The following is a 13,650-nucleotide window of genomic DNA, read 5'->3' on the forward strand; positions in this document are numbered from 1 at the left end:
CAGGGGGGGGGGGCGGAGTGGAGGTAAATTTACACGTTAAAATCGTAGGCTGTAACTTGGATTCACAGAGGTCACGCAAAAGTGAACGAGGTTGAGAAAGAAAAGAGCGAACCGAGTCACAGTTTCGGACCGACTTCAATTCGAACGCGTAACGAGGACGATCGACAGCTCGCCTAGCAATTACCGATTCCGCAGACCGTTCCGTGAACATCGAATCGCGTGGAAGCGGCAAGCCGATCGAGCAACGGTGCATAGGCGTCGCGTGCCAAGAATTTCGCACGGTGTTACAGTTCCTTCGCTATCGAACTTCCATTTAAAGCATTTTTCGGACCGCTCTGATTTACTTACGAGAACAATATTCTTCCGTTCAAAGAATTTTTACTACTTCAATAAGATCGTAACATATATAAAATAACCGGTTTTTAACGGATCATGTATCACCGAGCGAGTCTTAAACGGATAAAGAAAAATTGCAGTCAGATATGGAGGAGAAAATTCGCAGTTTTTAAATGATATGAAATGTCCTATACAAAGATAAGAATATCTATCGATAAAAGAAACCGTAAAAATACTATCAAGCCGACCAGAGCGACGGTGCGCATATGAGTCACTCAAAATTTATATCGATCGTCTTGGTAAATTGAGAATTATAAGAAATGTACGACGTTACAATTATTATTCTTTTACGTCTCCTTGAGATCTACCATTGCTCTCTACTTCCAATATGCGAGCTGATAGAAAGAAGTCACTTGTTTCCGGAGGATCGAAAATTCTTCACTATCGTAATTGTATCTGTATAACCTTTTGTAAATCGAGAAATTTATTTAAAAATGCTTCTAGTTTCGATTTAACTTCCAATAAACTCACTCGTACATTCCATTCCTCTTTTACTTTTTTCTCTTCAAGTAGGCGCGCATTCCAGATGAGCGTAGAGGATGATGCGGGAAAACGAAAAGGCTGCAATGGCTGCATGGACTTTCGTGAAAGCGAATCTTTTTTTCGCCGATCGTCTCTCTCTCTCTCTCTCTCTCTCTCTCTCTCTCTCTCGTTCTACCTGTCTCCGCCTCTCTCTCCGAGGAGAGAAAGAGCGGAGACTGCCGCCTCCGGCGACGGCGCAAAAGGTATGCGGCAGGTGGCTTTCCGATCGGAGTTGGTAGGAGTCTCGATAAGCGCGCGCGCGCGCATCCGTGCAACTTCGAACGAGGACAACGATCTCTGCTAGTCTGTTTTGGAACTGTATCTCTATATGGTGTCCAGGAATGTCCTTCTCGGTGTTCTTATTAACTAAACTGCGGACATTTTGCCAACCGAGAGGAGACCTTGAATAAGGGTCTAAAGGCCATTTAGCCGATTCAGCAGATTTTGGAACGAACGCGATCTCTACGTTGCACCGCAAGTTTCAAACACCTAACGTTCTTCTTACGTTCAACGTAATGTCGTGTGGATGTAATATCTGCGATTCTTTGCCATTAATTCAACTTTCACTTTGAACAAAATACTGCGCTACTGCCATTGATCGATCCTTGCTAGAAGTTTCCATACAATTCATATTCATATGAACGTGATTTGACAAATGGAACCTAGATAGAAGATCTTTTTGAAATCTAAGAAGAACCAACCCACAAGAAGATGCGTTAGCACTGGAAAGATGTGACTTATAGTTTGCAAAATTTCACTATTGATATTAGCTCAACCGTGCCAGGGAACTCCGTACATACATTTTACGATCACTTGGATGCCATTGCCACGGTATCTCAACTTTCCTCCTATCGCAGTTATCGGTCTATCAAGGCGAATTCTTCTTTGCCTGACTCGGTCGGAAGAAGCATCCTCTTTTCTTCCACGATGCGACGTTCTCTCGATCTCAACGCGATCTTGGATCTGCCCGTGGCACGCCAGGAAACAGCTTACCGGTTTCCGACATAGGTGACAAAACGGTAGGAAGAAAAAGAAACGTTTCCGTGGAAACGGCTCGTTTTCGTGGGTTAACGACCCTGAAATTTTGCGATCCTCGACGAGGCACAGTCGAGAGAGGTAGAAGAGGGTGGTGAAAAGGGAGACGGTACAGAGGTATAGAGAGACGCGAAGAGCACGAGGCTTCTTCCTCTTCTTCCTGCCCACGTACGAGAACAGAGATAAAATTGGAGACGGTTCGAGGAACAGGTAGTAACGGTACCTGCTGGTTCAGGCCACCTTTTCAGGTATCTAACTTTGAATATCGCACTTTGAAGTTTTCAATGACGCACTCGGCTTAATAGACTTATCCACGAGGATTGATCCATTGATTTCCACGGAACGATGAAGAACGTCGGTGACTGCTTCGCCAAGTCTCCTAATCATTTACGACGCGTTATAACGAGACCGTATCTAATTAAATCAGTATTTCGTCACGCCATTATTAAATGCGTCACGTTGCGACAGTTTCTCATTCTGCCCGCCATTGACGAAATCGTCTCACGCGTGTAGCGTAAACTGGGTTAACATTGGCAGATACGAGCTCGAACATTTAGAACGAAACCTTTACGGTTTTATGGTTTGAACGAAGATAGTCCCAAGGAAGGCATTTGATCGATGACCAACGGTATTTACTTTCATCCTCGAAATTTTCTTCAAAGTTATCGTAAACTAGCGTAAACTGGCTGAAAGAAACATCGAAAAAATAAAGGTGAATGTTTTTTTTTTTTGAAAATTGTACTCGATTTGCTGTTCGCTTGAAAAATGGAGCAATCTTGCTGTAACCCGTTACGCTGGTTAAGTCTGAACAACAGTCGCGAGACGCGAACCATCTCCTTGAAGACGCTTAAATTTCCGTTGAAACTCATGATAGAACGATCCAAAGAAGCTCGCATCGAACGACCAGTTATCTCCTTGTATCGATGCACTTTCCGGTGTTCCGAAGTCCAGCAAGTGGTCAGAACTCTATACACCTTAACCTATTGTTAACGCATTCCACGCAGGTCGCGTAAAAATCTTTCCTACGTGGTCCAATTATACAAAAGTGCAGGAACGTCCAATTTTCTTGCACGTATTTTCCGAATGTTTCTTCTTTTAACGAATATCTTTATCTTCTCGTACGTCGTCTTATGTATAATCAGTGGCAAAAGACTTTATAACAAAAGAGCTTCTTTTTTATTTAAACGAAGCGTGTATAACTTCTCGTACGAACGATAATACCAAGTATTAATAAAACTGCTCTTTGCAGTGGAACGTTTGAGCGTTTTATTTCCATAAAGGACCTTCTTCTTATACAGTGTGTTTATTGTCTCAATACTAGAAATTTTTCCTTTCGTATATAATTCCAATTTCGTAGTATTCGTCTATATAAACGCTTAAACGAATAAAGAAAACGTTGAAATTTCCCAAAAATGCAAATGTTCGTATTCGAACAATAACACAAGCGAAGAGAAAAATATTTGTACGTGACCAGTTCGATGTGGCAGCCTGTTAATTTAATGCCAAAGCCTTCGATTCCATCGTTGTCTTACCTGTTTCACAGAAACGTAGTAGCCTTCTTATAGCAGTTGAATCGATAGGTAAAAATCGATCAAAGGGTGATCGTGATTGGAATTCGTGTCTTGATCGGCGGGGCTCCGCTGGTAAAACCGTCATCGTGGAATAAAAGGATCGCAAAGGTCGCGACGATTCCGAGTCGTGACGCGAAAAGGCACGTTCTTGAAACGTGGAATCGAGGTCAGTCTCTCGGTGAACGGGCTGCAGTTGCACGTACATACATATACCGAGCGTCATAACGAACACAACAGACACGCGGGAGATGCAAAACGAGGAACGAAATCGGGATATACCTGTTTGCCGTTCCGCGGGCCGACGATTCCCAAGAATCTCGTCGTCGAAGATGTCGCCATATTTGGTCGCAGTAGCTTTCTAAGTTGTACTTTGAAAACTCATTCATCTCGCAGGCGATCGAAAACCATTGCTGGAACCAATAGAAGGGCTTCGAATTTTCAACATACTCCGCTTAGATTCAGTGTGATTTTCAAATACACGAGAATTTTCAAACGTACGTGAACGATTCGATAAGTCGTATTTCTCATCCTTCGTAAGAGAAAAACAACTTTGAGATCAATGTTGTACGTATTAGCGATCAATTCTGTATGGAAATTATCTATTCGATCAATTATGGGAAGAAACACGCGTCTTTGTCATCCGCTTGTATATCTTAGAATAACGTTAGCTATGCAGATTAATATAAATTTCATCACCATTCTCACAATTTTCTAATGTTTCTTAAATCTTCGAGGGTTCCAGATATTAGTGCGTTATCATAGCGAGTGTTAATAGATCGTACGAATTCTCAATCATATGTTTCATTATACACGTACTTGTTGCCTATATGTACACTTCTGTGTAAGAGTCTTAGGACATTTAGTATTTTTGACAGAACGATATAGATTAGGAATTGTTTTTATTGTTATTTGAATTCAATCTATAAGGTATTAGAATACTAACATACTTTCTTTATCGTATAACGTGATATCTGTTCCTTAATTTCGAAGCTAAATGTAATAATCATCCTAAGACTTTTGAACAGTCACGTAAGTGTATCTATTGGGTTGGCAACAAGGTAATTGCGGATTTTTTCATTAGGTGATAATATATTTTTATCTAAGCGATATACTACGTCGAGACTTGAAAAAGAAAGAAATAAACAAGCCGAGGCAGGTTTGTATCTTTCACAAAAAAGTGTTTTATTAAAAAACTCGTATTTGGTAAATAAAATTCTGTCTCCATTTTGCGTATAGCGTAACGTATAATCGTAATAGTAAATTACAGTTAACGGGGTAGTCGGACACACGAGGCGGCGGGATTGCGAATGGAATAAAAGCTTCCGTCGTCCGTCTCGGTTTCTCTTTTTTTTTTTTCCAACGTCGAGCATTACAATTACAATTATTACGGCGATTAGTAACATTCCTCCATCTTTTTTCCTTCTATTCGATATCGAAGAATAACGGCTCGTTACGAACAATCGTATGTTTCTTCCTGGCTTGACAACGTGGCACGTCAAAAGGGATTGATTTATCGATCGATAACGTTCGATCGGTGTATACCTACGGATCGGTCGAACGATGTGTTACAGGGTGATTTTCGCAACGGGGACGGGTTACAGCACTTTCTTTTCGTCGCAGCGAGAACGATAGTGAAAGCACGTCGTGCATTATGTTCGACAAAAACGTCTCGTGAAAAATCCCGAATATAAATGATTCTCCGCTTTCAAATCTGCACGTCGTCGTGCGAATAGAAGAGAGTTGTTGCTATTTTAATACCTGCTCGTTCGCCACATATAGCCACGAGATCTGACACATTTGCAATCGCTTCGAATCCGTATATCCAACGAAAAATTCGATTCGTTTCGCGCGTAATTCGAAGCTTGGAATTCTAATGTCTTGATTAAGTTTTAGGTGTCTTGAATGCTTTAAAAATCTTGCAAGTCTCGAACGTTTTGGAAGTCTTGAGAATTTCAATAGGTTTCGAGAGCTTGGTAAATATTATATTTATTATCTTGCAAACATTTTGTCCAAGCGGTATATTCGCACGATGAATTAAGAGTGTCCCCTTATATCATCGATATTTCAAAGTTCCTAACAAAAACGCAGTTTGCCGATAAATATTAACAATACACACTGATGAATTTACAATAATAAATTAGTTGAGAACTGAAATTGAAATATCGACAATATATATTGATAATCCAAAGACACTCTCAATGAAAGTTTAAAATGTTCCAATTGTAGACTTGCAAGACATCCGAGACTCGCAAGATTCGTAAAACGTATCCGAATCGTAAAGTCTCTTGAGAACGTTCAAAGGTTCCAAGCTTCGAATAACGTTCAGAAACGATTCGAATTTGCTACAGTGTGGTGAAAAACTGCGAATCGCTTCGAAGATAAAATTCGGCCGCCTGTCATCAGCTACGTGTTTCGAATTGGCTTGCGAAACGAAAAAAGACCTTCGCGTACATATGTACATTTTCAAGTGCACCATATTATCGAGAAAGGAGAAAAATCAAGGTGTCTGGAAACAGTGGCGCAAAATCGACGAGGTTACGAAACCGGGCGTGTCCCGCGATCGTAATTCAGCCGCTCATTGTACGTCACCGTCCCGAAAAGGAATTTTCTTGGCGAGTAGGCCATACGGCACCAAGGACTGGTTGGAAATGACATCGCACGATATTTTGCCGATATAATCACACGGCGATCGATGCGCGTGCCGATGATCACGATATCGTCGCTCTTCGGACGCCAGCTCTCGTTGGAATCTCATTTCTTTTCTCGGAATTGAAACTTTTCAAAAAAAATCTCTAGGACGTTCTATTTATCTATAACGATCTAACAATCGGATTTTTCTTCTATTGTCGTTAGCGGTAGTTGAGCACCTATCAGTGATTACCGTCTCTATCGCGCGGTTATTATTTATAATCGACCAGATAACGTAAAATATCGACGATAATAGCAACAACGAGGAACACATCGTGCAATTTGCCGGGTTTGCGTAAATAAAAATTTCCTCCGATTTCGTTCCTGTTTTTAATCTATTCGTAGATCGTGTCCGACGACTGGTGATACACAGCCGAACAAGGAACGATTCGTCGTGAAAAAATACTCCGAACATATAGAACAAAGCTCTCGCGTACGAACCTTCGTTTTGTAAGGAAAACGATTTGAAATGTTTGCACGGTACGTTTGTCTTTGTCCGGTTAAATTGACTTGAGAGTATGTAGCAAGCAGAAGCAATCGTTGTTCCCGTTCTTGAGAAACTAAAAATACAAATCGTACGTTACACAACTATAATTTAATTGGAAAAGCGTAACTGTGTATGAGACGTTATGGACGATATTTCGAACAATTTCTACGCGAATAAAATTAATTGTCCAAAGCTAATACACGGTTCTATTCTTATTTATGAAATCGTTCGAATCAAACGCAATAAAAGAAACTATACATAATACAGTTCGATAGAAAGTATGATACGTAACGATAAGAAGCAGACAATGATATTGTTGATATTTATAGATACAAACACGCCAACAGAAGCCAAGTTGAAACTTCGACTCGATACACGCGAGGCAAGTAGATTTTCAAAATTGTTTTTCTCGAAAACGAAGCCTCGTACGCGAAAACCTTATTCTTCAATTTCGACTTACTTTCTCGCGGCGAATCGTTGCTTGTTCGGTCGTAGCGCCACTCTTACTGAACATTCTGTACAACGAAGGAGCGTAACCGTTTGAACGTGTCGATAACCGATATCGGACGTGTGTGTAGAAGGTAAAGGCCGATGATGAAAGCATCTTTGTATCCGCGCATCGCAAGCTCTTTATTGACAAATAAATACGACAATAATGTATATACAAAAAAAATAAATAATAGGAAAAAACGTTCACCAGTTTTGTTCGACGAACAAATTGAACGAACGAACGACGACGCGGTCATCGAACGATCATCGATCTCGTGGTGCGTCGATCGGGAACGAGAATCGTTGGACGAGGTCGCATTCGTTTCTACAACGCCCCACAGGGCAAAACGAAACATGCTTGCGTTCGTATTGATCATTTTCTTCTTTTGCATTTTTTTTCCTTTTACGGGCTTAAACGTAACAATACTAATAGTACGGTAATTCTAACAGTCGGATTAACAATACGTGATATTTTAAAATATCTTTTGACTTCTTTTCTTTCTTTTCTTTTCTTCTTTTTTTTCTTTTTTTGTCCTTATGCAAAATACGGTCAGCGTAGAAAAACTTCGTTTACAAGATCCCTATATAAAAATTAGTGGTTTCTCCGAGGAAGTCGGTGTCAGTGTTTCTTTCTTCTTCATTCTTTTTTTTTTTCCTCTAGAAGGGCGTTAAACGTATATGGTGGTATCGCAGATACTACGAGTAAAAGTTTTCAAGAACAGACAGGAAAAGAGAAAAACAAGAGGGAACGAAAAATGATTCCGAAAAATAATAGGAGCACGGGAATAAAAATGGTAAAATGAAACGCGCGTGTGTACGAGAGGAATATGAGAGAAAGAAACAGAGGGAGAGAAAGAGACTATTATTTTGTTCAAGGAATATGCGTGGAATTTCCTTTCTCGTTCGATTTCCTCTTCCTTCTTTTGTGCACTGTCGTCGTCAATGCGATTCTCGGTACGGAGGACTTGTGACAATATTTCCCTGATTGATTTCACGCTAACTACAGATCAGACCAGAGCTTGAGCAATCTAACATTGAGCAGTCGTGAGAGAAAACGTTGTCTTTTGGCCAGAACTAACTAAGAGGCAGTTTCGCACGCGAACGAACGCGAGATTATGTTAAAAAGAGAGAGATAGAAAGAGAGAGAGAGAGAAAGAGAGGGAGGGAGAAAAAAAAAGTGTCGAAAAAGAATACTAGACGAGTTACAGTCGAAGATAAATCCGAAGGAAGGTGTTGTCGGAATCGAAATTTTTGTTTGTCAAATGTGTTATCTTTACCTAAAAATCTAAACGTAAATACAAGAAAATCTTAGGTTACTCGTGTTATGTATGTACATGACTAATCGTACGTAAATTGCAGTGTTAAGAGTAAAAAGAAAGGATATGGAATAGGAACAAGAGGGCAGTCCTCGGTGTGTTACTTAAATTACGCCGCTACGTTTTCCGCGAAAGTAGACGTATTATCGCGAATCGGTCCCAAAAAGACAACGAAGAAAAAAAAAGTTGACGAAATGCAAACGTTAACGAAAACGTTTAACCATTGTGTTAAACATAGAAAAAAGGACAGAGAGGGAAAAAACGGGTAAAAAATCGCTGGAAACGGAAACAGAGCGCGCCAAATCGAACGCGGATCCTTTGGAAAATGGCGAGCGATTAGACGCGTTCGTCTGAGGAGAGAAAATTTCCCACGAATGAACGCGAGTGTTGGAAAACAAGAGGCGCCGAGAAAGAATCGAGGAATGAATTTACTCATCGTTCAGCCGAATCTGTTGAACGTACGATAGGTCCAACTGTCAACGTTTAACCATCGATGAATTTTGAAACGGTTTTTGATAGCTTTCGCGTGGAAACAGTTCCTTTCAAACGTCTCCTTCGAACGGTCGCTCATCCTCTTTCGTCGAAACAGTTCACCGATCGCGTTCTCGCGGTGACAACGAAATTACGTGCATCAGTTCGGCTAGGTGATCGATACAGAGTACATACGTATCATATCGATACAGGCCAGACGAGCTTATCACCCGTTGAAATTTCTGTCTCGCTGCGATCGCTAGCATCGATTTCACGCGTTTGCGTCGCGAAGTAAGCCACACAAGCACTCGTCGTTTCACAGTCAATCATTTTCTTCGCAGACACACGATTATTCTAGTTTTCTTCTTTCAACGGATACACGCGGTCGCAGTCGTTCTCATAATCTTACGCGTTATCTCTGTAATACCAGATTCTTCGTCCTTAATATATATATATATATATAATATATTTTATATATTACACGGTCTCAAAACTATATAGGCCTAAGAAACTTCATTCTTTTAGAGCCACGAGCCACTTTGTATGATATAGAGAGAACTCGTCACTTCGTAGGAAACATTTCTGGTTAATCTTACAATGCCGTATGCATAGGACGACGCGCGGCTGCACGCGCGCCACGTATGCGTACGGTCTAAGCGTTAACTGTTTATTCGAGTTACACTAAATACTTTAGAATACGAGCGAGGCTTCACATTGTTTTATAATACAACGATCAACCGCGCGGCCGATCCTCTCGACGAATCAAACCGCGCGATCCGTTCTTTCCTAGAACTGACATCCTGCGAGTCTCTGCTCGCTCGACGCTTCACGGAACAGTTTCGAGAACAAGAGTCGCCTTAAACGTTAGGCGAAACAGCAAGAGCTGCGAAGGGCAAAAATGCTTTCTCAGCGATCCTCGAACACGATCGAGCGATCAGAAGGATTGCAGCGATCGCGACTTTTACCTCGTCCTCTCTCGTCGCGTTTCATTGGCCAATCGCGCATACACATTTCGACATGTTGGCACTTCGACGCGACGAGATGATGCGACGGGTAATCCGAGGAAAGACGCGAATATCGAGGAAGAATCGACGATCACGCCATGCGTCACGGTTTGGCATCGTTAACAGATCACGCGTACGAAAATAAATCGCACTCCTGAAAACATACAGTCGACTCGATCTCGATTTCGATCTTCATTTCGATGTCGATCGCGCTCTCGTCCGCGAGCGGACGCGTCGAGCAGGAACACGCGCGGTCTTGCTCTCGAATCGCAGCTCTGTCGCGTGTTTTTGTACGATTCTCGTTGCTTCGACCTATGACGCACGAATAATGCGCAAAGCGTTACGGATAGAGTAGGTACTTTGACATTAGGTCACTGGTGCTCGAATCTCGTTCTAGCGGTTAGCTTCTGGCCATCGAATGCGTAGCGGTGTTTCGGTCGCGAAGGCAAAGAGAGCGTTCCGTGAGGATGGCCGAGTGAAAACGGCGCGCGCCGTAAACGTCGACGAATCGAATTCCAGTTTCCTTTTTCTCGAAACGCGTTCTACGGGCCAACGCCGGACGACTAACGGACAAACGCGTGTTTCAAGTTTTTTCCCTTACGCTGGTTAATTGTCTCGGGCGCGTAACCAGTCGAGATTACCGAACTCACGTTCCCACGGAATTCGATTTTCCGCTTCCTTCGATCGCGCCTCGTCGATATCGCGGATCATCTCTCGAACAGACTTTCGTTCTGCTTCCGCTTTCGTCTGCTTGCGAAACACTCGGTTCGATTCCAGCAGCGCGCGAAGGACGCGAGAAAGGAACAAAGTACGAGCGATAGTAAGTAGTCTCGAGGAGATAAAGGAGACGATATCCGTCTCGTGATGAATGCTCCATGAAACAGAAAAAAAAGAGAGGGCAACGTTTACGGAGATGAAAAAATATGTATATGTACGTATGTAGATATATGGAACTTCTACCATGTCGTAAACTTACTCAGCGAATACGGATGTAATAAATGGGATTAGCTAATCAGTCTTATGTTAGAGGCTCGTTAACATCTAAATTCAAACTGCGGTATCGCGTCGCTGGCGGTGGACTCTTTTTTCTGGTTTGCTCGACGTTCTAGCTATCGACGTACTTTGACGATTTCACACGCGTCAGGATCGATCGCTTCGATCGACCTGGACTCTATCGCCTCGAGCTAAACAGTCTACGTTCTCTCGCCTAACTCAAAAGCACGGTGGAACGCGCTTCTGAACCGATGTTCGATTTCTTTCCCTTAACCTTCGGCAGTGCGAGAAACTCTTTGTTCGTTAACCGACCGTTTTCCTTTTCTTTCTTCTTTTTTTCTTTTTCGACACGCTCGTGTTAGCACCAAACGAGAGAACAACGGGTAGCGAACAGCGCTCGAACGCAAGGCCGCGAGCGATGCTTCTATTGCACGATTTCGAGGATTTCTGTTTCAGAATCCCGATTTCCCTCGAACGAATGAATCGAGCCACGGTAACTGGGTTTCTCGCAGCCACCACGGGGAAATCGCAAGGAATAAATATATATGGAGACACGTTGAATTTCCCTGGATACCACGTCCCCTGTAAGATTACCTTCCGATATACGAAATAAAAACGAGAGGAATACGAACGAAGCTGTATCAACCGGTTTCGTATATCTGTCCATGACAATAACAATGACACTTTATCGTTGATAGATCTCTTTAAAAATATGGGATAACTCGAGAAGATTCGTACCTATTCGATTCGTTTCCACATATATTTCTTCTCTAACGATCGTCGAACGACCTAATCTACGGTAATAATGGCATTCGTAAAAGCCTACAGTCGTGCAAAGTGGCAATTAAAACAGTGATTCGCGTCTATTTCTTGTAAAATATAAAACCGCCGTAACCGATCGGCTGGCTCGCCTAATTGCCACTTTGATTTGTAAACGCGGTCAACGAAAGGAAGCCGATGTTCCCTTCACCTTACGATTAGTTCGAACGAAGAAAAGCGCATTAACGGAATATATATATACAGGCGCGTGTGTGCACATATAAATATACATATATGTATATACATATTTATGTATGTATATTATATATATATATGTGTGTGTGTATATACATATTTATATATGCACAGAACATGAACTGCAAATCGCAAATCTTCGATGCAATCGCGTTTTTTTAATCATACCTCGGCCGTTATTCATCAGGCCTGTAAGGGGACGCTAGTTTCGTTCTCGTCGCTTTTCTCCGGAGTATTCGGAAAACATTGTCGAATTCGTCTCACACTTTCAAGCCGCTTCTTTCTTTCGGCGTGAAAAGGCAGTGTCTGCTGTAACAAGCGGATGCGCGCAAATGAAAAACACGGGTTTATATATAATGTAATATATCTTACGAACGTAATAATAGGATACTTAGAGAGACGAAATCAAGAGACGTTCACGTTTTCTACGAAAATAATTTGTCAACGTAGTGGATAAACAAGGACATATTTAAACGCATCTAAAGATTTAAAATACGACTTACAACTTAGAACTTGCCGTTTTAAAACACCACTCGGTCGAAGGCGCGATGTGAGCATGCATATGAACGTAGAAAACGCGTCGCAGAGTTATTGGAACGTTTGTTGGAAAGTCTGACTCGCCAGTCGTCTTACAGACACTGCCCCTTTCGAAGGTTCGTTCGATTCCAGAATACTCTTCAATGTCTCGTGTCAGACCTTCCCGAATAAATTTCACCACAATGTTCAGAGACTGACACCAGCAGTCCACGTACGCGATCTTAAATCGCTTTCAGTAGATCCAGTCGCACCCTTGACGTCGTGTTGCTTGGGCAACGACGAACTTAGGGTGCGAAAATGTTAACACTACGTGGTCGTACCACTTATGTAGCCATTGTTTAAGGTCTCCGGTTTGTTCACGTACTCAACCGGTGATTTCATTTCCTTTTTCTCCATACCGTTGTCGATATTGATGGTGTCCATCGATGGGAAGTCGACCCGCAGCGGCACCGCTTCCCTCTTCTCCGCAGCCGACAAAATTTCTGGGCTACCATTCTCGTAATCTGGATTCACCAGCTTCGAAGAATTTGGGCTGCTCAGGAAACTTCTTTTGCTGGGATTCTTCGGACTCCCTGATCTGTTGCTGATCGATAGTTGACTCAAGTTGCTTCGCGAGGTGCTCTTCGCGTTTATAAACGGCGAACTCTTAACAGATTTTAAACTGTCCTCGACGAATGGCAGGTTTAGTACGTCTTTGCCCGAGGCAATCGAATCTGCAGAGACACCGTCGAAATCGTCGAAACCGGCCTTCAACGGCACGTTCGATGAGTTCATGTCGTGGCAGTTCGAGTTTGTTTTCGAGTTCTCGCCGTATGAATCCATTCTGAAACGGGGACTGAAACTGTTCTTAATACTGTTTGGCTCGAAGCTCGCGAAATCGCCGAAATCCTGCCTCAATGGAGAATCTTCCTCCCCTTCCACTTCCTCTTCTTGTAGATCTTGCAATGTAGCTAGTTCCAAGTGCCTGTACACGAATTAGAAACATTGTGTCAGAAGGACTAGCAAAGAACGCGATATTACAGTAGCGCTTGGATAAATTCCAATAAATCGGGCATCCGTATTGTAATCTTTCGCAAGTTGTTAATTATATAAACAATAAATATATTTGTAAAGTGTAAGAAAATATA

At 42.1% G+C, this 13,650-nt stretch overlaps 1 protein-coding gene and 1 long non-coding RNA gene across 9 annotated transcripts in view; one reads left to right on the forward strand and one right to left on the reverse strand.

The window, feature by feature from the left end:
* The window catches only part of LOC117151826, a 133,831-nt gene that overhangs the window by 42,440 nt on the left and 77,741 nt on the right, over positions 1–13,650 (forward strand). The gene's annotated exons all lie outside the window — the stretch shown is intronic.
* The window catches only part of LOC100748223 (insulin-like peptide receptor), a 116,579-nt gene continuing 110,493 nt past the window's right edge, over positions 7,565–13,650 (reverse strand). For 3 of the 5 annotated variants that reach the window (XM_024368557.2, XM_024368556.2, XM_024368558.2), the window contains one exon: positions 7,565–13,487. In XM_024368557.2, coding sequence (XP_024224325.1) covers positions 12,830–13,487 — 658 coding nt within the window. In that variant the 3' untranslated portion in view covers positions 7,565–12,829. The remainder of the gene's footprint in view (positions 13,488–13,650) is intronic. The other 2 variants (XR_002946946.2, XM_003490577.4) reach the window with 2 other exon arrangements.

Source organism: Bombus impatiens, unplaced genomic scaffold (assembly GCF_000188095.3).
Source record: "Bombus impatiens unplaced genomic scaffold, BIMP_2.2 scf_0463, whole genome shotgun sequence".
In the NCBI taxonomy this organism is placed as follows: Eukaryota; Metazoa; Arthropoda; class Insecta; order Hymenoptera; family Apidae; genus Bombus; species Bombus impatiens.